Source organism: Gorilla gorilla, chromosome 13, assembly GCF_029281585.2.
Source record: "Gorilla gorilla gorilla isolate KB3781 chromosome 13, NHGRI_mGorGor1-v2.1_pri, whole genome shotgun sequence".
Taxonomy (NCBI): Eukaryota; Metazoa; Chordata; class Mammalia; order Primates; family Hominidae; genus Gorilla; species Gorilla gorilla.
In genome coordinates, this window is record NC_073237.2 from 119,826,321 (window position 1) to 119,853,504 (window position 27,184).

The following is a 27,184-nucleotide window of genomic DNA, read 5'->3' on the forward strand; positions in this document are numbered from 1 at the left end:
TGAGGTGGGACACAGTACTCTCAGGACATGGATAGGAACTTTAGCTACAGAAGGGGAAATGACTCAACCAGGGTCTTGCAGCTTGTGAGGAGGCAGAGTCCTAACTTGAATCCAGGCCTCCTAACTGAATACTGCATGTGCTTCCCAGTGGACCACGCTGGCTACTACTTTAACTAGACTTTGTCTACACAGGGGAAGCAACTGATCCTAGGCTGGGGGACTTCATATGGGCCAGTGTGCATTTTGTCAGAAAACGAAGAGGAATTCTTCAAACATTTCAAGGCCAAGCTTGAAATCAGTCTCTTCCTAAGCCCCAATAAAGGAAAAGCAAGTCACTTGCCACTCCTTGTCAAATATGCCCTAAATGATAGCAGCCTGCAGCCCCGGAAGGAAAATGAGTAGCTTCTCACCAGCGTACTCGCCCATGTTGATTTCCTCTTCAAAAACATCACTGAAACCTTCGCCGGAATTGAGAAGATCTAATCGACCATCAATAAACTATAGAAAGAAAGAACAAAAGCACAACAGCTCGTACAAAGAAAAGGGGGAAAAACCATTCAGCTGGGCACCTTACTGTATCCAAGGTAGGAGTTTTCAAAAAGTAAGGTTCAACAGGCAAGTTTCTTTCTAAAATACCGGCTGCATATTTATGATAACTTGGAAAACCACACAGCAGATTTGCAAAGGGTCTGTCTGGTCACTGACTGCTCTCTTCATCCAATCCCCCTCCCCTGAGCCTCTTTTGCCTGGGGCCTGAGTCCCATCCACGCCTGCGGCCTCAGTGCTTAGAGTGGAGACAGCTGCAGAAATCCCCGCCAGGGAGCCAGACCCAGGCCAGACCAGGGAGGGAGGCACCTGCTTGAAGAGCTGCAGCTGTGTGGCGTTCTGCAGGAACTGCCTCATGGCTCCGGAGCGGTAGTGGGACACGAAGGCTTCCTCACAGAAAGTGATCGGCTCCTCCTGGGAAGTGCAGAGGGGAGAGGTGGGTCAGTGGCACGGTGCAAGAGCCATCAGTTTTGAAATTCCTATTTGCAGAGCTTCTCCATCTGCTATTTTTTTTTCTTTTCCTTTTTTTTTTTTTTTTTGAGACGGAGTCTCACTCTGTCACCCAGGCTGGAGTACAGTGGTGCCATCTTGGCTCAGTGCAACCTCTGCCTCCCGAGTTCAAGCGATTCTCCTGCCTCAGCCTCCTGGGTAGCTGGGATTACAGCTGCCCCCCACCACAAGTGGCTAATTTTTGTAGTTTTAGTAGAGATGGGGTTTCACCATGTTGGTCAGGCTGGTTTCGAACTCCTGAACTCAAGTGATCCACCCACCTTGGCCTTCCAAAGTGCTGGGATTACAGGTGTGAGCCACCGTGCCTGGCCCCCATCTGCTAACTTTTCTAACCCTCTGATAGTTAGAAATAGCTAACTATTTCTAACTATCTAATATTATTATCTAATAATAGAAATATCTATTTCTAACTAGCTAATAGTGAAGTAGCTATTATCAAGAAATTCATTTTCTTTTATGGATGAGGAAGCTGTTTCAGAGAGGAAGAGTCATCCTGCAAAGTCACAGAGAGGGTGGAAGGCAGAGCAGGAACCAACAGTCAGATTCTACACCCCACATCCTCTTCCATAGCCCAAGGGCTATTTAGGGAGACATGCCCTCCCATGTGAAGATTTCTAAACTTTTCACTTTTTTCACTTTTAGCAGCGGAACCCTTTATTCAGATAGGATTTTATGCAGAAGCAGCCCTGCTAGGCCAGGCGCGGTGGCTCACGCCTGTAATCCCAGCACTTTGGGAGGCCGAGGCAGGTGTATCACCTGAGGTTGGGAGTTTAAGACCAGGCTGACCAACATGCAGAAACCCCGTCTCTACTGAAAATACAAAATTAGCTGGGCGTGGTGGCGCATGCCTGTAATCCCAGTTACTTAGGAAAGCTGAGGCAGGAGAATCGCTTGAACCTGGAGGCAGAGGTTGCGGTGAGCCAAGATCATGCCACTGCACTCCAGCCTAGGCAATAAGAGCAAAACTCCGTCTCAAAACAAACAAACAAACAAAACAAAAAAACAAAAACCCAAAAATGAGCTGAGCCAAGTGTGTTGGCAGGTGCCTGTAAGCCCAGCTACTCGGGAGGCTGAGGAGAGAATTGCTTGAACCTGGGAGGCAGAGGTTGCAGTGAACTGAGATGGCGCCATTGCACTCCAGCCTGGGCAACAGAGTGAGACTCCATCTCAGAAAAAAATAAGATTTTTTACAGAAGGAACCCTGTTACCTGAGTTCCATAATGCAGAGATCAGCTGCTCTGGAGGACCTGGGGGTAGAGCAGGGGTGCTGGCTGGGTTCTCCAGGCTTGGCCACCTTCTCATCCCCCCACATCCCAGGCATCTTTGCAGTCCCTAGGCCACTGGCTGTGGGACATACTTTGAAAACCATTTACACAGTGATCTTAAACAATAGCAAACTGAAATTTTAAAATAATTAAAGAACGGCGATGATCAAAAATAAAATATACTATCCAATCGATTTTATGCTTATGGTGTTTGATAAGCAAGTTTGCTTTTACCAAACCATGTTTTATGAGTCAAGAAGACGATACCCTGAGTTAAAAAAAAAAAAAAATCCTATCCGTATAGAGCTAACACCTCACTTTCTCTTTGAACACGTTTGGAGTGCTTATCTACACAGACAAGTCTTTAATTTCAGCGGTGGATTCTCAATTCTGAAAGATCAGACTTTCAGATCTTGAGCTGAATTAAGGGTAACACCCCACCCCCAGCCCTGGTAGCAAACACAGAGATGTTTGAAGCTCCACTTTTATCCTATTTTAATGAGTTGCATGAGTGTTAAATTTACTGTCGAGCTTCCGTAAGTTCCAAGAGTTCTTCCTGCTTAAATCTAGCCAATATTAACTCAGAAACTGGGCAGACTTATTGCACAAGGGCTGTGAGGATGACCCAAAAATATTAGGGTAAGGAGAATATTTATTTTTATATATTTACACCCTACCTAATTTTACAAAGGACCTGAGGCAGCTTATATGAGCATCTAAAACAACAAAGAAAAACATCAGGGCTGCCAAATACATAGATATATAAAAAGTATTTATTTGGGAAAAAAGTAGCTGGGTATGTAGGTCCTATGTGGCTTCTAAGTTAAGTTACAAAATTAGCTCTGAGCTTCCTGGCTGCTGGAGCAAGAAGGAAAACAATGCAAACTTTATTTTGTGTACGAGAAAAAAACCCCACGCTAGTTCCTTGGGAAAAATAGCTTTATGTGCCATTTATTACTTTGGCATGGGTTTACATCTTCCTTGCTCAACAGCTGAGAAACCAGCTAGTGATAACTAACACAAGCTCAGCTAGAATTCCATTCCTGTGGCTTGGAAGTTTTGTTCTCACTCTTGGGACCAGAGCAGGGCAATTAATTCTCTCTCCAGGTGATCTCATCCATGCACACAGCATCACTCATCCACTGATGACTCCTGACAAATCCTGGCAGCTCAGACACCTTTCCGAAGCTCTATACCCATCCATCTCAACCTCCACCTCATGGCCTGCTAGCGTCTCAAACTCAAAATAGCCTGAAACTTCCAATTACTATCCCATCAAGACTGCGCCCCAAATCTATTTTTTTCTTAACTGTCATTATCCACAGTTACCCACAGTGGACCTATCAGACTTTCTAACTCCTTCCTATTTTACCTGTGAATTGTCTCACGCTCACCCCCGGCTCTCCATCTACGCCTACCTTGGCGTAGGCCTGGACAGGCTTAAACCACGATGGAGGTTTAACTCCACGCTCCTCTCCTGTTTCGTCCCTCTTCTACTCCAGCTCTTCTGGCTAGAGTGCTTTCTAAAATGCAAATCAGACCACGTCACTATCCTACTCAGGAACTCTGCATAGATGTTACCTTTGTGTGATTATTTGACGAATGTCTCTTTTTCCCACTAGACTATATGCTTCACGCAGGCCGGAATGGTGTCTGTTTTGTTCAACATTGTGCACCTGGCAACATATGTGGCACACACAAGGGCCCAATAGGGGTGAGGAAAGGGAGAGCTCCTTAACCAGCAAACACACCCTCCCGAAGCTGACCCTGGCTTCCTTTCCTAGAGTCCTTCTCTGTCACTTTGCCTCTGCTCTTCCACATACCTCATGCTCCAAACGCATCCCGTGATCACACACCACATCCTTCCTTCCTCACCTTCTTCATTGCTTTTGCCAGTTCTATTCCTTCTGCCTGGACTGTCCTCCTGACACATGCAGGCCTCTGAGTGGCAGTCACTCATCCCAGTGCCGTGTGCGCTCCTGGGTGCTGGGATAGTCTTCACTGGTATCCCCTCTCACCAGGAGCTCAAGGGGCCAGAGGCTGAACTCATCTCTATATGCCCCAGGAAGAGCCCAGCCCCTAATCAGAAGCTCAGGGATGCTGGTTAAAGAACCACGAAATGAGTTGAACCCTGCTTCCAGCCACAGGAGCCTTGTGGTCTCAGTGTGTCTCTGACACTGCTTGGCCTGATGGTAAAGAGGTCTCAGAGCTCGATGCCAGGCAAGTGGCACCCATGCACAAGGAGTTGAGCTGCTCCAAGGAAATGCTCACTGAAGTTGCTGGCAGTCACTCCTGGAGCCTTGGCTCAGGGTTGCCAGGAAGAAGTCTGCTGAGGGCCCGATACATTCAAGAGAGTTTGCAACCAGATTCGTAGATGAGGGTAGTCTGAGGCAGAATTTAGCTGCAGGCAGCAGAAAGAATCTCGCCTTTGGGGAGACATAAACATTTTGGGCCTGTTGTGTGCTCACGGGAGGTGATATCCCCCGGACAAGATGTCTGTGCCCTAAAAATGCAACAGGACATGGGCATGGAAGGGAAAGAGTCAGGGGAAATGTGACAAGGGGCTTTTTCTGAAAAGAGCTTAAAGAACAGCATCAGATGTGTGAATTAGACATGGGAAGAAAGTCTACCACATGGTGTAGTGTTACCAGGGTGGGGTGGGGTCGGGGGTAAAGTGTCCACAGGAGTCCAAAGAGGAAAAGGCAAATTCTCCAGGGCGGCAGGTCAGAAAACATGCTAAGTGGACACTTCGGCTGGGCCTGGAAGGGTGAATAGGAGTTAGGTGGGCAAATCCTGTCTGTTCAGGGCCCAACTCTTCTATCTTAATCCTGCTGCAAGGCAGTGACGTTGTCACCCAGAACCATGCATAAAGGTCTGAATGGCACCAGGCACAGAGGGCTCTTTTCCCTGGAGCAACTCACCTTGTAAGACAAAGGCAATAATCACAGTTTAACTCTGTGTGAGGCACAGTGCTACGCACTTCACAACTCTTTTTAACATTCTGGAAACTTTCACGAAGTCGAAATTACACTCAAATTTTACAGAGGAATAACTGAGGTAAAGACATCTGCCCAGGTGACAGGATTCAGACATTGCAGAGTCAGGGTTAACAGCTGGTGGCTTCCCAAACCCAGGTGTGCAGCATGCATGTGGTCTACTGCAGGCCTGGCTTCTCCCTGTGGCCTCAGTCCTAACTGCTTGCCCTCAGACCTCCCTGGACAGGAGAGTTCTCTTTAAAATTGGAACCCTGGCTGGGCACGGTGGCTCACGTCTGTAATCTCAGCAATTTGGGAGGCTGAGGCGGGCGGATCACCTGAGGTCAGGAGTTCGAGACCAGCTTGATCAACATGGTGAAACCCTGTCTCTACTAAAAATACAAAAATTAGCTGGGCGTGTTGGCGCACGCCTGTAACCCCAGCTACTTGGGAGGCTGAGGCAGGAGAATCACTTGAACCCGGGAGGCGGAGGTTGCAGTCAGCCAAGATCACACCATTGCACTCCAGCCTGGGCAACAAGAGCGAAACTCCATCTCAAAAAATAAAAACAAAAAAAATAAAATTGGAACCCTTTAGGTTCTCCTGCACACAAAGCACCAGCCCTTCAGAGACAAACAGCTCCTGGGAGTAAACAAACCGCTGTCAAGGCTCTTTCTGCCACAGGCCCAAGGCGAGGTGCCAAGCCACTCCCACCAGCTCGTCCACCTGCGTCCTGCAAGTAGAAATGGCGGCCCCCACTCCACTGTGCATGGAGAAGAGTAAGGCAAGGTGTCTCATTATTCTCCCCTGAAGTGCTGATTTAGTTCTACGAGGCTGATTAAGCCCTTTGTCTTCTTAGGTGACACTCTAGGCGCTGGGGCTACTGGCTGATAGCAATGTTAATTCAGGGAATTCAGGCCGTGAGTGTTCAAGCTTAGATCACATTAGCAGAGTTTTCCAAGCATGACCTGAAGGACAGTAAAACACAGCTGCTTAACCCTGTCGAGAACTTTGTTACAAAAAGACAAGTTTTACTCCTGGATTATCTTCTTGACATATGGAATCCATTGGAAACACTATCATTAATAAGTTGAATCCTTGTTAACAGGTAAAATTGGTGATTTCAAAGGTTTCTGATACTTCCAGAAATAAATGACTCTATCCACAGCATTGCTGATATTTTTATTGGCATAAAAATAAAATCTCTCATCAGATTTTTCAGCAAGTTTCCTTGTTCTGAAGACCCATAGAGTATTACATTCTTCCTTTACTGATTTAATTTTTATCAAAATTCTATGTGCACATTTATGAGACTCTTATGAGAAATGGAGAGAATCTCAGACCTCTTTATGGACCTTACTTAACATTTAAAAGAGTTAATGTCGGCCAGGAGTGGTGGTTCATGCCTGTAATCCTGGCACTTTGGGAGGCTGAGGTGGGTGGATCAACTGATGTCAGGAGTTCAAGACCAGCCTGGCCAACATGGTGAAACCCCATCTCTACAAAAATACAAAAATTAGCCAGGCATAATGGCAGGTGCCTGTAATCCCAACTACTTGGGAGGCTGAGACAGGAGAATCACTTGAACTCTGGAGGCAGAGGTTGCAGCGAGCCCAGATCACACCATTGCACTCCAGCCTGGGAGACAGAGCGAGACTCCATCTCAAAAAAAAAAAAAAAAAAAATTAAAAATAAAAAAATAAATAATAACAAAAACAGCTGATGCCTGCTGGGCTTCATACCTAGGTGATGGGTTGATAGGTATAGCAAACCACCATGGCACATGTTTACCTGTGTAACAAACCTGTACATCTTGCACAGGTACCCCATAACTTAAAAACAATAAAATACAAATTAAAATTAAGAAAACACATACTTTTGGAAGATCTATCCACACACCCAAACATTTTTAAAGCACTTACTATGGTCTAGGCTCTGTGTTAGGGGAATGCAAACATGAATAAAATAGAGTTGGTACAAACAGTAATAACTAAATGAGGGATGAGAAGTGGATGAAAATATAGATAATGTAAGAATGGCAGAACATTATGTTCATAGCAGCTCTACTCACATCGCAAAAAGATGGAAGCAACCCAAGGGTTCATCTGTGGAGGAGTGGATAAACAAAGTGTGGCATATACACACAAGGGAATATTATTCAGCCCTAAAAAGTAAGAGATCTGATACATGCTGTAACATAAAGGAATCTTGAAGACATTACATGAAGTGAAATAAGCCAGTCGCAAATAGATCAACACTGCATGGTTCCACTTGTATGAGGTACCTAGGGTAGTCAAACTCACAGAGACAGAAAGAATGGTGCTTGCCAGTAGCTGGGGCAGGGGGAAGGGTGAGTTTTTTAATGGGTACTGAGTTTTGGTTTTGCCAGACAAAAAAACTTCTGGAGATGGAACAATGTGAATATACTTAATGCCACTAAACTGTGCACTTAAAAATAGTTAAGATGGCAAATTTTATGTATATTTAAGGACAATCAAAATTTTTAATTAAAACTTTTTTTTAACTTAAAAAATAGAATAATGGAATATTTATAGCAGTGGAAGCTGGGAGATGGGTTCACTGACTTTGTATAAGTTTGAAATTTTCCATAATAAAAAGTTAAAAAGGCCGGGCACAATGGCTCATGCCTGTAATCCCAGCACTTTGGGAGGCCGAGGCAGGCGAATCGTCTGAGGTCAGGAGTTTGAGACCAGCCTGGCCAACATGACAAAAACCCATTTCTACTAAAAATACAAAAAAAAAAAAAAAAAAAAAAAAATTAGCCAGGCGTGGTGGTGCACACCTGTAGTCCCAGCTACTCAGCCAGCTACTCGAGAGGCTGAGGCAGGAGAATCGCTTGAACCCGGGAGGTGGAGGTTGCAGTGAGCCAACATTGTGGCACTGCACTCCAGCCTGGGCAACAGAGCAAGACTACGTCTCAAAAAAAAGAAAAAAAAACATTAAAAAGAAAAGCTCCTGTATCAAAGAATCCTGTCTAGTTCAGGGAGCAAATAACAACAGTACAGTGTGACAGCTAGCACACCAGAGGGCTGGTTTTTGTCTTTGATTTTTTTTTTTTGGTAGAGGCATCTGTATGGAAACTTAAAACTCTGTTTCTATTTGATCAATTTAGATGACACAACATGGTGAAGTGAGAATGTGTCTTGGGTGGAAAGACCTGCATTTGAACCTTGACCCTGACTGTACTAGCTATGTGCTCTTAGGTGACTAACTTGTCCCTCCTCATCTGTGACAATTATACAATGCCAACCTACCTCACAGGGTTGCTTTGAAGATTAAAACAGATTATAAACAAATAGATTCTTTCACTATAGACTTTCAACAAATAACTGTTTCCCCTGAGGGTGGAGATTGGGTCTTACCAGGGCTGGCAACATAATATGCAAGACCAAATATAAAATAAATATGCAGGAAAAAAGTGCTGTTAAAATATAGAAGTGCCGAACTAAAACATAAACCTTTTTTCTTTTATGGTGTCTTTTTAGACCTATCATGATGCTTTTAAATTTACTACTTAATGTCATTATAAGAAAAAATAAAAATGTAAATTATATTGGCATGAACTTTGTCATTTAGCTTGGCCTTGTGCAATGCCAGTTTTAAATGCTAACTCATATGTACAATTGTATTTTATAGCTTGTACATGCATTTATACATTTGTATTTTGTTCTCATCAGACAGTGGAAACACTGCACAAAACTAACTCCATTGTTTTTATTTCTTTTTTTCCTTTTTAATTTTTTTAGAGATGGAGTCTCGCTCTGTCACCCAGGCTGGAGTGCAGTGGCGCGATCTCGGCTCACTGCAAGCTCCACCTCAGGTTCATGCCATTCTCCTGCCTCAGCCTCCTGAGTAGCTGGGACTACAGGCGCCAGCCACCACACCCGGCTAATTTTTGTATTTTTAGTAGAGGTGAGGTTTCACCATGTTAGCCAGGATGGTCTCCATCTCCTGACCTCATGATCCTCTTGCCTCAACCTCCCAAAATGCTGGGATTACAAGCATGAGCCACCGTGCCTGCCTTTTTATTTATTTATTTATTTTGAGACGGAGTCTACCTCTTTCTCCCAGGCAAGAGAGCAGCGATGTGATCTCTGCTCACTGCAACCTCTGCCTCCTGGGTTCAAGTGATTATCCTGCCTCAGCCTCCTGAGTAGCTGGGATTACAGGTACCTGCCACCACACCCGGCTAATCTTTGCATTTTTCATAGAGATAGGTTTTCACCATGTTGGTCAGGCTGGTCTCAAACTGACCTCAAGTGATCCACCTGCCTCGGCCTCCCAAAGTGCTGGGATGACAGGCGTGAGCCACTGCACCTGGCCTATTTCACTTCTTGCTATCTGCACATTCTCTATCTATCTCCAGCTTACTGATGAGAAAGGAAAAGGAACCATGGTTGTTTTATCTTTGCCTTTCCTTCTATGTCATCATTTTCAGGATAAATGGTTGGCTAAGTACAAAGTAACATAAATAAGAAATATGATAGGTTTCCTTGGTCATTCATTTTTCTTAGAACATCACAGGCTGAGAGGGGAGGATCTCTTGAGCCCAGGAGTTTGAGACCAGCCTGGGCAACACAGAGAGACCCCGTCTAGACCCCATCTCTTAAAAAAAAAAAAAAACTAGCCGGGCTTGGCTAGTGGCTCAAGCCTGTCATGCCAGCTACTCAGGACGCTGAGGCAGGAAGAAGTCTTGAGCCCAGGGCGTCAAGCCTGCAGTGAGCCGTGATCACACCACTGCACTCCAGCCTGGGTGACAGAGCAAGACGTCTCAGGAAAAAAACCCAAAAAAACAAAAACAAAACAAAACAAAACAAAAAAACACTATTGCCTTCTTTCTGTATTTGAAGCAAGTTCTGGTTCTAATGGAAAGTGTGGCCTCTTGGGGCTGTCAGACATTGACATGTTTACTTTGTGAGCACACAGAGTCCTGCTGAATGTCCCCACATCCTGGGTCCACTGGAATTCGGTGCTGCAGGCACTAGAAAATTGTATGGGGTTGGGATGGCGAGACCTCATGGAGATACATGTTCTGTGCATGTCTCCTTTGCTAATGTCCTTACTCTACTGTCCCATTTATAAAACAGCAGTTCAGGCCAGGTGCGGTGGCTCACGCCTGTAATCCCAGCACTTTGGGAGGCTGAGGTGGATGGATCACGAGGTCAAGAGATGGAGACCATCCTGGCCAACATGGTGAAGCCCCATCTCTACTAAAAATACAAAAAATTAGCCAGGCATATTGGCGGGCACCTGTAATCCCAGCTACTCAGGAGGCTGAGGCAGGAGAATTGCTTGAAATCAGAAGGCAGAGGTTGCAGTGAGCTGAGATTGCGCCACTGCACTCCAGCCTGGGCAACAAGAGAGAAACTCCGTCTCGAAACAAAACAAATAAAACAACCCCACACCAGTTCAAAGGTAAAAATGTTAGGAATTTCAGGACGGTGACAGCAGAGCATTAAGCCAAGCCTGGGGCCCTGTGTGACTGCACAGGTCCATGCAGGTGGGGCCAGCCTGGTTCCTGAGCATGACACTCAAGGCTCTAAGTGACCTTCTCCAGCTGCCTTTCTTGCTTATGACACCGTATCCACCTCATTCACACACACATCTCCTCCTGCAGAGGTTGTGGGCTGTCCACCACACCCTGAGCATTTTGTGCACTCTCACTGCTGGCTGCCTTCTTCATGGTACTTCCTTGGGGAAACCTTACTTGAATCATTCAGATGAAAAGGACCTCATTTCCCCCTCAACGTCTCCACCAACCACCACCTGTGCCCAGGTGGACTGTCCCCAGCACACTGCAAGTTCCTAGAAGGCAGGCTCTGATTCATGGTCACTCCGAGAAGTGGCAGACTGGGGGGTTTCAGTCTCAGCTCTGCTCCTTGCTGCTCTTGGTGCCACCCTGGGGAAGTGACTACACCTCTTAGATCCTCATTCTTATCACATGTAATGTGGGTAGAGCTACCTGCCTCCGGGGACTGCTGGGGCATTAAGCAGGGATGAATGAGATGGTGGAGGTTCACAGTTCTCATCCTTGGCTATGCACAAGAATTACCTGGGCTATTTTAATCCCCAATGCCAGAGTCACAGATTTTGAAATTCCCCAACTGACTCCAGTGCAGCTAAGGCGGACAACCCCTGGTACAGGTGAAAGTGACCAGCACAGAGCCTGGATCCACTTGACAGTCCTTTTTAAAAACTTAAGAATAAAGCAAGCTGGGGAATTTGGCCCTATTTCTCACCAGCAGTCCCATCTCAGTTGCATTTTGTTTAAATGCCTCCAAATTCCCTGCTGGGGCCTAAGCATCCCTCCCAGAGCTGGGAGGAGAACGCTGTGCTGGTCTGACGGCTTCTTCTTACAGGGTCAGCTGTGGCAGCTGCCAAGGAGCCAGGGTGAGGTCCCGGCCAACATGGAAAAGGCTAGTGTGGTGTCTGGCCTAAAGAATGCCAAGACCTTGTTTACCAGAAGGCTGAGAGACTGGGGCCAGCAGGCTTAGATGACAATGACTTCAGGTTAGCCAGACACTGGCGTGAGTGTGAGGAGAAGGCAGCCAAGGTCTGCTGAGCTCCTGTTTGGGAACAGATGACCTGCATCCTTCACTCACCAAATCCTCGCCCGAAGGGAGATCTTCTGAAATGATTTCCACTTCATGGATAAGGAATGGATGCCCAAACAGGTGAAGCACATTGCCTAAGGTCCCAGGGCTCATGGTCTAATGACCCCGGAGCCCACACACACTCCTTCCCTGCCCTCAGAGGGCCTGGGTTACCAGGGATCCCAGGACCATCAGGTGGACTTGGGAAGGTGGGTCACTGCATGGCTATAGTCAGATGACTCTGGCTGGGCTGGGTGGGGACATGCCACATTTTGGGGTGACAGGACACAGGCAGCTTTCTGAACCATTTGCACGGCGGCCGAGGCACGTCAGAAATAGACTCCCAGTCTGGGCCCCTGTCACTATAACAAGCCCTAAACAAAGAATCAATGTCTCATCGTGAAGCCAGCTCACTGTTCAGATGATTTAAGTTAGGGGAAATGTGGGTGTCAGCCCAGAGCTACTCTGATGATTTGCAGGGGCAGGCATGGCCGGGCTGGCAGTATTTGCCCATTCTGGCCGGCCGCTCTGGTATTGACAGAAGCCCCCACATGCGCTTGCTAGATTACAGTAAAGACATTCAAATCACAGGCGTGTCGGCCCACGCCTCAGCTCCTCTGTGCCAGCAGCCCCTTCCTTCTGCATTAACCGAGACAAACAGGGAGAAGTCAGGAAATTCTGATTAGCGCAGGAACGGCAGATGAGCTGGAAGCTAAGGAGACACAATGAAGGTGGTCTTCATGCATACTAGCGTAAGATTTTCTTCCCATAAGAAATGCAGATGGGAATCGGCTCTAAGAGGAAAGCAGGTGCAGTGATTAAAAACAGCTACTGCTTGCTGAGCCCTAAACCAGCACTGGGTGGTTTTACATGCATTAGCTCACTTACTCCTCACAGCGTTGCGTGAGGTAGGTAGGATGATGATCTCCATTTTACAGATAAGGAAATCAAGGCTCTGAAAGGGGACGTCACTTGCCTGAGGGTGAAGAACTGGGCAATGACAGGGCCAGAGTTTGAAACGAAGTCTGTCTGGCCCTGGGGCTCATGCAGCACAATATTATTTATATTTGATTAAGAGAGGTAATCACAAGATTGTATTTGACATATCAATGGCCACTCAGGGCTGCCCTAGTAGCAATTCAGACAGGGATTCTAAGGTGATGTTGAACAGAAAGGGCTTTGGAGAAGTGAAGTGGGTTTTGGCTGCACTCTATGCCTGCTGTAGCCATCTCGGCTCTTGGAGCCTCTGTTTCTTACAGATACAATGGAGGTAATAGCTATGTCATGCTCTACGCATTCAACCCCATTACGTAGGGTGAGTCCACAGCGCAGCGGTGGCGCAAGGTGAGAGCTGACATGAGTGAGACGGTGACGACCCCCGTGCTGCCGCAGAGCTACAGCTCTCTCCCTAGCACAGAAACCAAATGGGGGCCCACTGAAATCTCAACCTCAAACACCTGCTGGCTCAACCACGTGGCCAGCGCCAGGGCTTGCCTCACTCTCACCAGGGGCCAGATTCCCGGTTTCAACACAATGACACTTGCAACCAAAGTCCCAAGAAAGGAAGCACCAAGCTGATTAGAGATTTCTGTTTCCCTAGTGAGGAGAACATGGTTTGAGGAAGTGCACTGGAGAGAGGACACGTGTCAGGGACCTGATAGGCCCCTAGAGCAACAGAAACTATCCGAAACGCAATCAGCAGCAGAACCAATATAGCTGCAGCAATGGGAATATGAGACTCACGGATCTCAAGGTAAAAAAGGACATGGTGATAAAACAGAAGAGGCACAAATTCGTCTCTACAAATGAAAAGCCCTAACCCCCTAACTGAGGAGACAGGCCCCGCTGAAGGTGTGCTGCCCACCCATCGCTTGCTGACACAGTCCTCTGGGGGGTGCTGTGTGGCACCGTCCACATGATTAATTGTCAGACTTATTTATTAGCCCCATGACTCCCTTATTTATTATCACTCCTCCTCCGAACGTCACTCATGCAGGGCTGAGCCTCTGGTGTTGAAACGGGCCTGGTACACAGGAGACTTCGGTAGGAAGTTTCTAGTCGTGAGCACGTGGCAGCATCAGGAAGTGGAAAGAGCACGGGGGAGTCAAATGCCTGACTTGGTCTGGATTCCTTTTCCTTGCCTAGGCCTCGGTTTCTTCCTCTGTAAAATGGGAAGCTTGGAAAGTCTCCAAGGTGCTTTCTAATGTGAATGTGTTGTTTCTAGATATAGAAAAGGCTTTTCTTTACGAGGTCTGCCACAACCTCTCATAGAGAAATGTGTCACGATGCACAGTGCATGATGGGAGAGTCGGGAACAGTGAAAGACACTGCGTGGGAATGCAGGCTCTGCCACTTAACATGTCTGGAACGTGGGGCAACTCCCTAACCCCTCAGAGACCACCTTCTCATTTGCCGAATGGGGGAGCTACTTCCTACTTCACAGGGCTGTGTGGGGATTGACAATCGAGGCATGGAAAGTGCCTAGTGGGGGGCTTGACTCTTAGCGGAGGGGCTAAGAAAGGATCTGTTTTCCACCCCAAATTAGGACGGTTTCCTGCCCAAAGCACATGGCAAGTGATTGTACTCAAGCAGCCCCGTTTCAGTGCATGTGACATGCGCTACCTGTGCAGGACATGTGACAGGGCAGTGGAGGCGAGACCGCAATATACAGCAAGAAGAAAAGGAACCTCCACAAAGCTGCCTGCTAGGGCTGGGACGCCGCAGGACATGGCAACTCTCTGTGGCTGCACGTTGACTTCTCGTAAGAACCCTACAAAGACAGGCTCTTGAGCCTCATCTTAGAGAGGAAGGAGCTGTGACTTGACCAAGGCCACAGAGCTGAAGAACCATAGTCGCACTTGAAGTCAGTTCTCTGACCCCAAAGCCCAGGCTCCTCCCACGACACCCCCGAGCTCTGAGCACGCTCAGTTACCCAAACACAGTTTTCCCCCAGGCTTCTAGGAAATCCAAGATATGTCAGACGATTTTCTACACAAAAATGTCCTTTTCCATGTTCTGCAGCTGCAGTCCCAGACCGAGGAATCCAGAATCTCTGGATGGGGATTCTGTACCGCCCAGGGGCTCCGAAGAAATGGGGAAGCAAGTGAATTTCCCTGAGCTCAGATGCCTCAGCTATAAATTGGGGAAACTACCTACTTCCTATTGTGAGGTTTAAGGTGATATGGTGTGTGTCAAGCTGCCCGTACTGTGGAGCACACAGCAGGTGCTCAGGGGAGATCAACGTCCTTTGTGGCTCTTTTGAGATGCCCTTTGTGAGCTGGGCATCATGTCTTGGATGGGGCCTTCTGTACCTGTCATTCCACAAATATGTGTGACTGAGGTGACTCTGTCCAGGTGGGGTGGGGTCCAAGAAAGGCCACTGGGGGAGGGGGAGGCATAAAAACCAAGGACCAGGAAGAAGCAAGTGCTCCCTAACTGGGAAGCAGGTGGAGGGCCTGGTGGGGCAGCCAGCCGGCGGTTCACAGCAAGGAGCTGTGTCACTGGGGCTGGCGGGCACGTCATGGACAGGGTGAGCAAGGGAGTTGCTGGTTCCCCTCTTCCTCATTTGGGGGCATCTTTCTTGAGAGCCAGAGATCTGAGATGTGGTGGGTGCCAGACCCTCAAAATACACACAAAAAAATAGCTCCTCAGCATGTCCGGTACACCCCGCCCAGCACTGAACAGTGCCTCGAGTGTCCAGGGCAGGACTGCATCGAGGGAAACATGCCCAGGAGGCTTCATTCACTCAGGGCCCCTTGTCCCCCTCAGGCAGCCACTGAGTTGCTCCCATTTCCTTGGCTTTCAGTGCCTGCAGAAGCAAGCAGAGTATGGAGTTGGGGAGAAGCCCCCCAAGGTGTGACCCTGCCCACCCCGCCCACCACAGCTCCTCATTCCCCAAACTTCCTGCATTCCCATAACACGGGGCCGGCCACGGGTCTCCAGGTAGGTCTGTAAGTCTCCTGCCTTTGTGTGTGCTGGGCCCTCTGTGGGGAGGCCACTCAGGCTGGGGAGTCCCCCTTGCCCTTCACCCTTGGAGGATTAACCTAGGGCGAGCTGCCCTGGGATGCTTCCTCCTTGCCCGGGGCTGGGTCAGTGTCCCTCCTCTGGGCTCTGCAGCCCTACGCTCACCTCTGCTGTAGCATTTATTGCCATGCATTACATTGCCTGGCTGCCCGTCAGTTCCTTACTAGATGGTGACCTCCACAGGGGCAGGCCGTGTCTGACTCGCCTCTGCACCTCCAGCTTCTAGCCCCATGCCTGGGTCAGAGCAAGCGCTCTGATGCTTGTTGCATGAATTATTCTACTGCAAATCAGGCAACAGGAACATTTCTGAAGAAGAGGCACACAGGGTGGAGAGCCAGACAGGCTGACTGAGGATGCAAGGAGGAGGGGTGCAGGGAGGGATGGAAAAGAGAGAATGTATGTGTGTGCTGGGAGGGGCAGGGGAGGACGGAGGGAGACAGGGAACACCGTTTAATTAGACCACATGTGCAGAGCAGCATCTGGCTCCAAGCGCAGCCGTTTACACCGCTCCTGGAGTTGTCGTGGAGACAACCACATGACCAGCCTGGAGCCGAGACTCAGGGGCAGCAATCCAGATGCACCCCTAACATATTCTGACAGAGAGCAGATGGGCAGCTATTTGCAGGGCCAAAAAATGCCAACTCTGCTCCTCTCCAGACCTGTGTGCCCTCACTGATCATTTTCATCTTGTAAAGTCATTCTTATCTGCCCTGGAACCACCCGTTCCTCTTGTGTAGGAAGCAGTATGAGGGCTGCTATTTTTGTAGTTCTCTGACCACCACAACTTCCGACCTGTTCCTCTGGTGAGATGTCACCACCTATAATGAGGGGGTCCTCCAGGGCCAGGCTCCCCTGCTGGCTTCCCATCCCAGTCTCTTTCTCCACTAAAAGTCCCTAAATCTCCGTTTAGGCCCCATCTAAGAGATCCAGGCCTTGGAGCAACACTGCGCCCAGTATGGGGAGGACGCAGGCTTCGGTGGCTGAGCTTCTGCTCTGCTGGTATTGGCCATGGGTTTGCACTCAGCCTCTCCAAGCTCAGGGTTCCGCTCTGTAAAATGGGGTAACGTTTACTTTCTTTTTTTTTTTTTTTTTTTTGAGATGGAGTCTCGCTCTGTCTCCCAGGCTGGAGTGCAATGGTGTAATCTTGGCTGACTGCAACCTCTGCCTCCTGGGTTCAAATAATTCTCCTGCCTCAGCCTCCTGAGTAGCTGGGATTACAGGCATGCACCACCATGCCCAGCTAATTTTTGTATTTTTAGTAGAGACGGGGTTTCACAATGTTAGTCAGGCTGGTCTCGAATTCCTGACATCAAGTGATCCACCCGCCTCGGCCTCCCAAAGTGTTGGGATTACAGGCGTGAGCCACCTTGCCCAGCCTGTAACATTTACTTTCACAGCATTATTTTAAGGATCAAATAATTACAGAAGAACCCTGACAATTATAAAACTCTCTATAAACATCAGCTGTTATTACCGTGGCAGTTTTTGACTGGGATAAAAATTTTTAAGCAAAAAGTTTAAAATTTTAAGCAAAAATTTTTAAGCAAAAAGCTCAAATATTTTAAGCAAAAAGCTCATGCAGCGCAGTAGGAAAATGAGAAAATCCTAGGGTCTATATAAAGTGATGCTTTATTACCCACATGGATGGCAAATGTCTCTCATTAATGCCTTTGATAAGGTGGGAAAGTGTCTGGTGTTGGAGGATCAGGCTGGGTTTGAATTCTGGCTGTTAAGCTTAATAGCAGTGTGATGGTGAGCAAGTGACTTCAAACTCTCTAGAGCCTTGGTTTCTTCCTCTGTAAAATGGGAATCATTGTTCTTAGCTCCCATGAGCTTATTCCAGTTGTGAGAAGTAACTGGGGCAATGTATGTAAACTGCCTAGCATATACCTTCACCCTGTTCCTTTAATGGAATAAAAAAAGGCTGAGGCTGAGGAAGAGGACAGTGAAAAGCATGGGTTCAGCCAGCCTAGGTTAGAATCTCACTTGCTCACTGCATGACCTTGGGGAGGCACTCATCTTTTCCGAGCCTCAGTTTCCTTTTTTGGGAAAGCAGGATAAAAATAGGACCTACTTTGTCACACTGCTGTGTGGGTTTTTTAATTAATTTTTTTTTTGAGACAGAGTCTTGCTCTGTTGCCCAGGTGGAGTGCAGTGGCCCGATCTCAGCTCACTGCAGCCTCTGCCTCCTGGGTTCAAGTGATTCTCCTGCCTCAGTCTCCTGAGTAGCTGGAATTACAGGCACCCGTCAACACGCCCGGCTAATTTTTGTATTTTTAATAGAGACAGGGTTTTGTCATGTTGGCCAAGCCGGCCTCGAACTCCTGGCCTCAAGTGATCCGCCCACCTCGGCCTCCCAAAGTGCTGAGGTTACAGGCATGAACCACCGCACCTGGCCTGTTGCGTGGTTTAAAAGAAACAACGAACATAAATAAGTTATTAATAGCATCCGATAAATGGTTATTATGATCCCCCTCTCCCTTACTGAAGAAATCCTCAACCACTTCAGGAAAAATCATACCTTTTCAGCAGGTCTAGCCTGGTGTAGATGCCACACTGTGTCGAGGGACAGAGTTGCATTTTCAGTGTTTGGAAAGAAAAGCAAAGCGTGGACACCCACTGAAGCGCGGGCTGCTCCGAGTGCACATTGGGACCCCATCCGAGGCCCCCCTGGCCTGCTGCCTGAGTGGTCCAGGTGCAGGCAGAGGCTTATTTATAAAGCACTGTGGGGGTTCCCGCTGCTGCACACTCGCCTGCCATCGCAGGTGTGGGGAAGGCCTGGCTGAAAATATTGCTAACGTGGGCTTCGTGTCGCCCAGCAGAGACTAATGATTGTTTTAAGTAAATATTAATTATAAGAGTTGCCCAGATAGAATGCCAGAGTGGCATGCATACTCCTCCATATACGTATGTAGGTGAGGTGATCATGTCAGGGGACAGCTTCTTATACGCCTCCTTCAGGGAGTTTAAATGTTTGGGTGGGCTGGGCATGGTGGCTCATGCCTGGAATCCCAGCACTTTGGGAGGCCAAGGCGGGCAGATCACTTGAGGTCAGGAGTTCAAGACCAGCCTGGCCAATATGGTGAAACCCTGTCCCCTACCAGAAGTACAAAAATTAGCTGGGTGTGGTGGTGTACTCCTGTAATCCCAGCTACTTGGGAGGCTGAGGCAGAAGAATTGCTTGAACTTGGGAGGTGGAGGCTACAGTGAGCTGAGATCGCACGATTGCACTACAGCCTGGGTGACAGAGAGGGACCACATCTCAAAAAAAAAAAAAAATGTTTGGGAGATTCCTGGTTACAATATTTGGTAAGTGTCTTAATATTGAGATACAGGGATTTCCTTATATGAGAGATGATCTCCTCCAGCTGATAAAGGGGTCACGATGGTGTGGAGAACCCAGATTTGGTTTAAGGCCCAGCAGGCTGGGCTGACTGATCTTGGGCAAGTGTCTACCCAAGAGCCTGGATGTGGGAGTCTCCAGCCTTCCATGGTGTTCTAGTTCTAGCACTTCCTAGCTGTGTCTTCCTGAGCATGCTCCTTCCCTGTGAGTTTCAGCTTCTGTACCTGTGTTTTGGAACCCAACATTTGTTGGTCACCTGATCAGTGGTTCCTACAGCCGGCAGCACATGGAGATTCCCCTAGGAGGTTCTTTTCAATGCCCGTTCCTGGGCCATGGGTTAGACCTTCACAAAGTTGCTCAGATGATTCTAATGCATTTGGGAACCAGGTGTGGGAGGCGGTAGTGGTGGTGGTCTAGTAGTACAAGGGTAACAGACACTTGTATGCTCTTACCATGTGCCAGGTACCTTTCTAGGTGTTTTACATGTATTCACTCATTTAATTCTCGTAACGACCCATGAGTTAGATATTGTTGCTGCGTCCACTTTACAATTGGGAAACTGAGCCACATAACTTCTCTAGATTCACATGGGCAGGATTTAAACCGAGGTGGTCATGCTTGGTTCCGTGCCTGACCCAGACGGTAGCATAAGAGGGCGGTGGCTCTACTTCTCTTCCTCATGGCTGCATCCCCAATGCCCCAGATAGAACCTTCCAGGGTAGGTGGTCAATACGTCAATGAAACCATTAGGCCCCTTGGCACAGGCTCTATCTTACTACATCCCAAGGAAGCTGGTCTCACTACTCTCCATTTTCAGATGAAGAAACTGAGGGCAGGGTATTCCATGAGCAGCTGAAGGTCATTTCAATAGTGAGTGAAGAGACTGGAATTTGAGGCCAAGCCTGGCTTGCTCCTTTATCTCCTGCTGCAACCTAATGGGACGTGAGAGCAAATTCCTGCTCCAGAAGATGGGTGTAGATTAAATATGCCAGGTACAGTGGCTCACGCCTGTGATCCCAGTGCGTTGGGAGGCCAAGGCAAGATTGCTTTGGGCCAAGGCAGGAGAATCGCTTTAGGCCAGGAGTTTGAGACCAGCCTGGGCAACAGAGTGAGATCCCATCTCTATAAATTTTTTTTTTTTTTAATTAGCTGGGTGTGATAGCATGCCCCTGTAGTTCCAGCTACTTGGGAGGCTGAGGCAGGGTATCACTTGAGCCCGTGAGGTTAAGGCTGCAGTGAGCTGTGATCATGCCACTGCACTCCACCAGCCTGGGTGACATAACATGGACACAGTGAGGGGAACAACACACTCTGGGGCCTGTCGGGGGAGGGTGGTGGCTGGGGGATAGCATTAGGGAAAAGAGCAAATGCATGCTGGGCTTAATACCTAGGTGATGTGTTGAAAGGTGCAGCAAACCATCATGGCACACGTTTACCTATGTAACAAACACATCCTGTACATGTACCATGGAACTTAAAAAAAAAAATTAAAAAAAAAAAGATTAAATGAACACGAGTGCCTCTCCTCTCCCCCCAGCCCCTTTTAAATGAAATTGCTGTCCAAATCCTGCTCGGGGACTGCCTCAGTTTCTCCCAAGGTTGTTAACTTCAAACGCAAGGGTGCTCAATGGTATTTGTTGATAGAACGTGAACACATGAATTGAGATGATGGCTCCACGTGGTTCTTGGAAAAGTGCAAGTTCTCAGAGGGGTCTGTTCATCCCTGGGCTCTTCACTGGGACATGTGGAAAATACCAGTCCTAGGCAAGGCCAAGGCATTTGCTGGTCAGGGTCCCAGATTCTGAGTTTCTAGAACCTGAATTTATGATCTCCTAATCCCCGTGTCCCTTCTGAAATACGCAATGCCGAGAAAAGAGGGTTGGGACTGCATCTGGACAAGTAGGACCTGACACGGACTGAACCCAGATAACCAAACTCAACTGTGCTCTGCAGAAATCCACCATGAGAATCCCAACCTCCCTTGTTCCAGTCACATTATTAAGTCTTCAAAAGGCTTTTGTCGGTTGTTAGGGGAATAAGCGTCCAGGGCATAGGGCCGAAGTCTGTGCCTGGGGGCACCATGGTAGCTGTCACTCCCAGCCATTTCCCTGCCTGAGGCTAGCCTGTGAAATAACAGCAGTCTGGTTCCTGGGAAATGGTGGCCCTTCCCAACACTGGCTAGCAGGTGTCTCATTTTGGGAAGACTGAATTGCCATGAGTTTCCCTCCCTCCTTTCCAATAACCAAAATAGCAGTGAACATTTACTGAGTGCCTGCTACTCACGTTCAAACAGTATTTACTCTAGTTACTGATAGACATACTGAGTGGTTTACGGTAAAGTGTACTGATATCTGTGACTTACTCAGAAATGCAAGAAAAATGAGATGCATTGATAGATGCATAGATGGACAGATATGGGATAAAGGAAGTCTAGTAAAATGTTAATGGTACAACCTAGATGGTAGGTATGCAGGTATTCACCATAAAATTCTTTCCACTTTTCGGTATGTTTGTAAATTTTTATAATAAAATGTTGGGGAAAGACCCACAAGGGGACATGAAGAGCCAGAACCTCAAGGGATGCGAGTGGTAGCTGACTGTGTTATTCCACAACTGACACCAAATGAGACTTCGTGTTAATCCAGTTTACTGCTGATGCAGTGACAGGGAGGTATTAAAAGTGAGTGATAAATGAAAACCAAACTATTTATTGTACACCTACTACAGGCTAGGCACTGCTTAAGCACCAGAATGGTAATGAATAAACCAGCCAAGGTCTCTCCTCTCAGAGAGGGTGGGGAGGTCACATAAACAAGCAAATAAATATGTGACAGCCATGGTAAGGCATCTACCATCTTTTCACAGATCTGGAAACAATGCTCTGAAAAGCTAGGCGACTTGCCCAAGTCCACATGACAAGCAGTTGCGGCCAGGTTCACGTGAGACATGTCTGAGTCTAAAGTTTGGGTTCTTTCCTCTGTCACCTGCCACCTTTCAAAAGGTCACCAACATGATCGCCTCTCATTTGCTCTTGATGAGAGGAGCTACAAGGAAACTGACATCCCAGGATCACTCCTGAACTCCATTATAGCCATGCTTTTCAGCCCTGCTTCTCATCAGACTGTCTTAGAAAGCTGGGAAATGGATGGCTGCTGTTGAAATTCTTTTCATTTGGGAAACCTTTCGGCTTTTCAGGTGGCTTCCCAATCACTACCTCATTTAACCTGCACACAGCCCTGAAAGATAGCCTGGAATTCCTGTAGTTTTCAGCCCATTTGACCTGTGAGGTCTGAAGTGACAGGTTGTTTGCCCAGCCCTCTGCTCCCCTCTGTCCCACGGCTACTGAAACACGTAGGGACTGGTTAGTTGGGTGGAAAGAGAAGTGGCCCCAAGAGAGCATCTGGATGCCAGAGTTTTGACTAGATAGTGCCATGCCTTTCCCTGTCTGCCCACTTGGCCTGTCTGCCCCTGCAGGACCCCAAACGCCTTTTGCCAAAACCCCCCTACAAGGATCGAACGAATTTTCCACTTGCTCTGGTGGTATTACACATTGGGAGCCTCTTGCTTCTTGCTTCCTTTAGACGCTAACTGCAGGGTGATTTGTGGTTCTGGCCAGGGGACTGTCAAAAGACCATTCCAAGAAACTCAGAAAAGAGCTTTCATTTAGTCATGATGAATGGGGAAGGCAAATGTCAGCTGAATTCATTTAACTAGCAACATATTCCCTAGTGTCAGGGCAGTCTCCCCTGCCCAAGTAGGAGCTGATAATCTGAGGTACTCATGAACAAGGTTGTTTTGGGAGAAATACAAAATAACAGACCTTCTGCCAATGGGCTATTTTACTTTCTAAATGTTCTTATCCCCTGAGCCCTCCATCTGACTCTGTGAGGGTTCCCAGGCCTCCCCATCTTCTGCCTGGACAGCAGCAATTGCCTCCTCCTAGGGCCCCTGCTTCCAGACTCTCTCCACCCAACCCTGTGTCTCGACACTCCCGAGAGACCTCCTTAAGGCACCACTCTGGACATGTGCTCACGCCACACCTGCGGAAGCCCTGCACTGCCCTTGTGAGAGGCTTCAAGGCTCTTCTTAGCTTAGCGTGCCAGCCCTCCAAGGCCCCTCCAGCCACACCTCTTGACATTAGCCCTGCAAACCAGAAGTCTCAATCATTGCTACAGGCCTGGAGCTTCCCATACGCTGTGCTTTCAAACCTCTTTGCTTTTGCTCACGGTATTCCCTCTGCTTAGAATAGAATGCCTCTTCCTCCATTCTTCGTTAGGCTAACATCTCCTCATCTTACAAGCCATGCTCAGGTGCCATAGTTCCAGGAAGCTGTCCCTGCCTCCGTAGCCATCCCTCTTGGGGTCTTCCTCTGGGGTCCCATAGCACTCTAAGCTTACCTCTATCCTATTAAATAAAAGTCACCTGCTTATCCGCCAGCCTCCCCCTTGAGGATGTGAACTCTCTACAGATAGGGAGGGAACTGTCTTCATGACCTTACCAAGGATACAGCCTGGCACACAATGGCACACTGAACACACGTGTGTCGAATGAATGAATACGCTACACTCTTGTATGGGAGTGAGTCCCATGAAATGAAGCTGCTTTCCGAAAAGTAAAAGGATACCAAGATAGTTTCAAACAGACATACACTGTCCCAGAATTCTTCCCGAAGCAGACGGCGTCACAGCAAGGCTGCAATTATAGACATGCGCACACATTGTTTAAAAAAATTCATAGAATGCACTTCACACTGACTTTTTTTTTCTTATTGGAAACCTGTTTACAATCTTGTCCACTGTCAGTCTTAAATGTCACTTTTCAGAAAGCTGGCTGCTGCCAGCAGAAATTTATTTCCAACTTGAATCACAGCATGTTCATGCAGAGAAGCGCCTCTTTTGAATCTCCAAATTGGAGGGAATTCAGGGAAGAGAAAGTGAGGTGATTAGAATCTGCAGAGGCCGACTCAGGAAGAAAAATTATGAGGCTAAAATATGCATGTGTGAGCTAAACAGCAGCTATTAGTTGGTGGAGGTGGCAATGGTGGGGATGGCAACTACCTAGAAACCTACCAGGACAGTGAGGCTGCATAGCAACACGTGGAAACAAGGAAGGGGGAGCGGGAGGAAGAAACAGTGAGGGAAGCCCAGGCACCAGGAAGGACGCGTGCATTTACAGACGGCCCTCCTGTGCCAGGTGCTGCTGAAGAGGCCGTCCTTCACTCAGCCTTTGCCCAGCAGCTATCATTACTCCTATTTTAAAGGTGAGGAAACTGAGGTTCTGAGAGATTAAGAAACCCAAATAAGGAGTGGTGGGGTCAGGTCCTACCAGCCACCTGCCATCAGCTAGTCACTAAGTAGAGGTCTGCAGTAGGCATCATTGCCCCTGCTATTTACAGGTGGGGTGATCAGGGAAGACTTCCTGGAGGGGGAACACTTGAGTTGAATTTGATTACGCTTCTTTATGCCTATTCAGAAAAGGGGTGTCAGCTTTTAGGAAAGTTGTAATTCAATATGCATATTGTCTTTTTTTTTTTTTTTTTGAGACAGAGACTTGCTCTGTTGCCCAGGCTGGAGTGCAGTGGCATGATCTCTGCTCACTGCAACCTCTGCCTTCCAGGTTCAGGCAATTCTCATGCCTCAGCTACCTGAGTAGCTGGGATTACAGATGTGTGCCACCATGTCTGGCTATTTTTTTTTCTTTTGTATTTTTAGTAGAGATGGGATTTGGCCATGTTGGTCAGGCTGGTCTCGAACTCCTGGCACCAAGTGATCCACCTGCCTCAGCCTCTCAAAGGGCTGGGATTACAGGCATGACTGGCAGTGCTTGGCCTTTATTCTTTTTCAGACAGAGTCTCACTCTGTTGCCCAGGCTGGAGCGCAGTGGCGTGATCTTGGTTCACTGCAACCTCTGCCTCCCAGGTTCAAGTGATTCTTGTGCCTCAGCCTCCCAAGTAGCTGGGATTACAGGTGTGCACCACCATGAATGGCTAACTTTTGTATTTTTAGTAGAGTCACGGTTTTGTGATGTTGGCCAGGCTGGTCTTGAACTCCTAGTCTCAAGTGATCTGCCTACCTCAGCCTCCCAAAGTGTTGGGATTACAGGTGTGAACCACCATACCCGGCCCATTATCTTTATTTTTTAACACAAACACACACACGGTCAAATCAAATACCTCTTGCCTATCATTCCCTTGGCCTGGCAAACATGGACTCAGGACTCAACTCAAAGGTCTCTGCCTATGGGAAGCCTTTCCCAAATTTGTGAGGAAGGGTGGCTGTTTTTGCCTTTCATTCACTGATTCAGTGAGTAGTTGTTGAGAGCCTACTGGGTATCAGCCCCTGGAGCTATCACAGTCAGCTACCTGAGGATGGTCAAGCAGCCCCATAAAGGGACAATTACCCCCTGGGACAATGGCCTTGAAGCAGAGGTTCCTGCTGTGCAGGGAACAAAGAACAAGGTGCCAAGAAGACACCTGGAGGCTGCAGAAAGCATTCCTGGGAAAGTAACCTGTGTGCTCAGAGGGGAAGGTGGGCAGAAGCCCCAGGCCTCTGTGGGATGGAGGAGTGTCAGGGGAACTGAGAGAGGCTGGAACAGGACAGCAGAGGGGGAGGGGCTCCAACCAAGCCTGGGCATGGATCGTGCAGGTCTTTTTAGGTCATGTTGTCCTAAAGCAACAGGGAACCCTAAAACTTGGGTGGCTGGGGGAAGGGAGTGTAGATATTTGCACTTCAAAAGGATCATTCTGATCTCAGTGAGGCCAGTGGTCTGCCAAGGAAGCACTGTGTCCACTGAGGCAGCTGCCAGGCAGGAATGGAAAGGGAGGAATTCAAGAGAGGCTTTAGGAGACAAGAGTTGACTTGGATGCAAGAGTTGATGGATCTAGCCGACTGACCACCTCCCCCTACTACACTGAGTGCTTTGGAGAGGCAAGTAGGACCAGGTAGTACTCGCCAGGGTCTCCTCCTTCCTAAGAGTCCAGCAGAGGCCCCATGCAGGGACTATGTTTTCAGTACCTTGGAATCCCTACCCCAAGAGCAGGGGCTGGCATGCTGATGGTGCTCCAGAGATGCTGGGGGGCCATGCCGCTGCTGCTGCTCCAGTCCTCCCTTGGCTGCCAGATGACCCCCACCATGGCAGCCTCCAGGAACTCAGGAGACAAATCCCAAGCAGAGCAAAGCCTGGGTCTTGCAGGCTAGCCTCTGTGTGCAGACAGTCTCTATCCAGAACACACAGGCTTCCCAGGCCTAGCACTTGCTGGGTTCCCCAGCTCTGGGCTGACCAGACACATGCACACACCGAGTCTGCCAGGGTCTGTTCCGGGCTCCATGTGTGGTGACTGATGTCTTGTGATGGATGGCTTCTGAGGGACAGTGTGTCCTCGGGCGGCTCCGGCTCTGCAGTGGGACAGGCTGGGCTGAGACTCTTGGCTCTGTCGCTCATTATCCATGTGACTGTGGGGAAGTCTTTAGCTCCCCAAGTCACAGGTCAGTTCGTTTGTAAGATGGGGATAATTCCATCTACCTCCCAGAGTTGCTGCGAGGCACAGACAGATTTTACATAAAGTACCTGCCCCAGGGCCAGATGTGTAAGAGAGACTCAGTTGTGGGTTGTTGTTCTTTGTTTGAGATACAGCTTAGTTTTTTTTGTGTTTTTTTAAAAATGATTTTTAGTCTCCTAAGACTTGTAGCAAACGGGTTAGTGTCTCCTGGTCATCAGAGCCATGCCATACATGCTATTAAATATTACATCAATTCATTTAACAATCTGTCTAAATCTGGTCAGAGGGACTTGGTTCTGTCTGAGCAGCTCTGGTGTTTTAGAAACCCGTGCTCCTATCCTGAAAGTTTCTCATTCAGAATCCTAGCAGCCATGGCGGGAAACTCTTGTCTTTCTGTTCTAAGCCATTTA

General features: G+C 48.1%; 1 protein-coding gene across 15 annotated transcripts in view; it reads right to left on the reverse strand.

Annotated features, from left to right (window-relative positions):
• The window catches only part of DENND1A (DENN domain containing 1A), a 543,118-nt gene that overhangs the window by 75,786 nt on the left and 440,148 nt on the right, over positions 1 to 27,184 (reverse strand). For all 15 annotated transcript variants that reach the window (XR_010130361.1, XM_031014509.3, XM_031014508.3 and 12 more), the window contains 2 exons: positions 856 to 960; positions 411 to 498 (listed from right to left, as the gene is read on the reverse strand). Coding sequence is in view for 14 of the 15 variants with exons in the window: in XM_031014509.3 (XP_030870369.2) it covers positions 411 to 498; positions 856 to 960 (193 nt within the window). In the remaining variant the exon portion in view is untranslated. The remainder of the gene's footprint in view (positions 1 to 410; positions 499 to 855; positions 961 to 27,184) is intronic.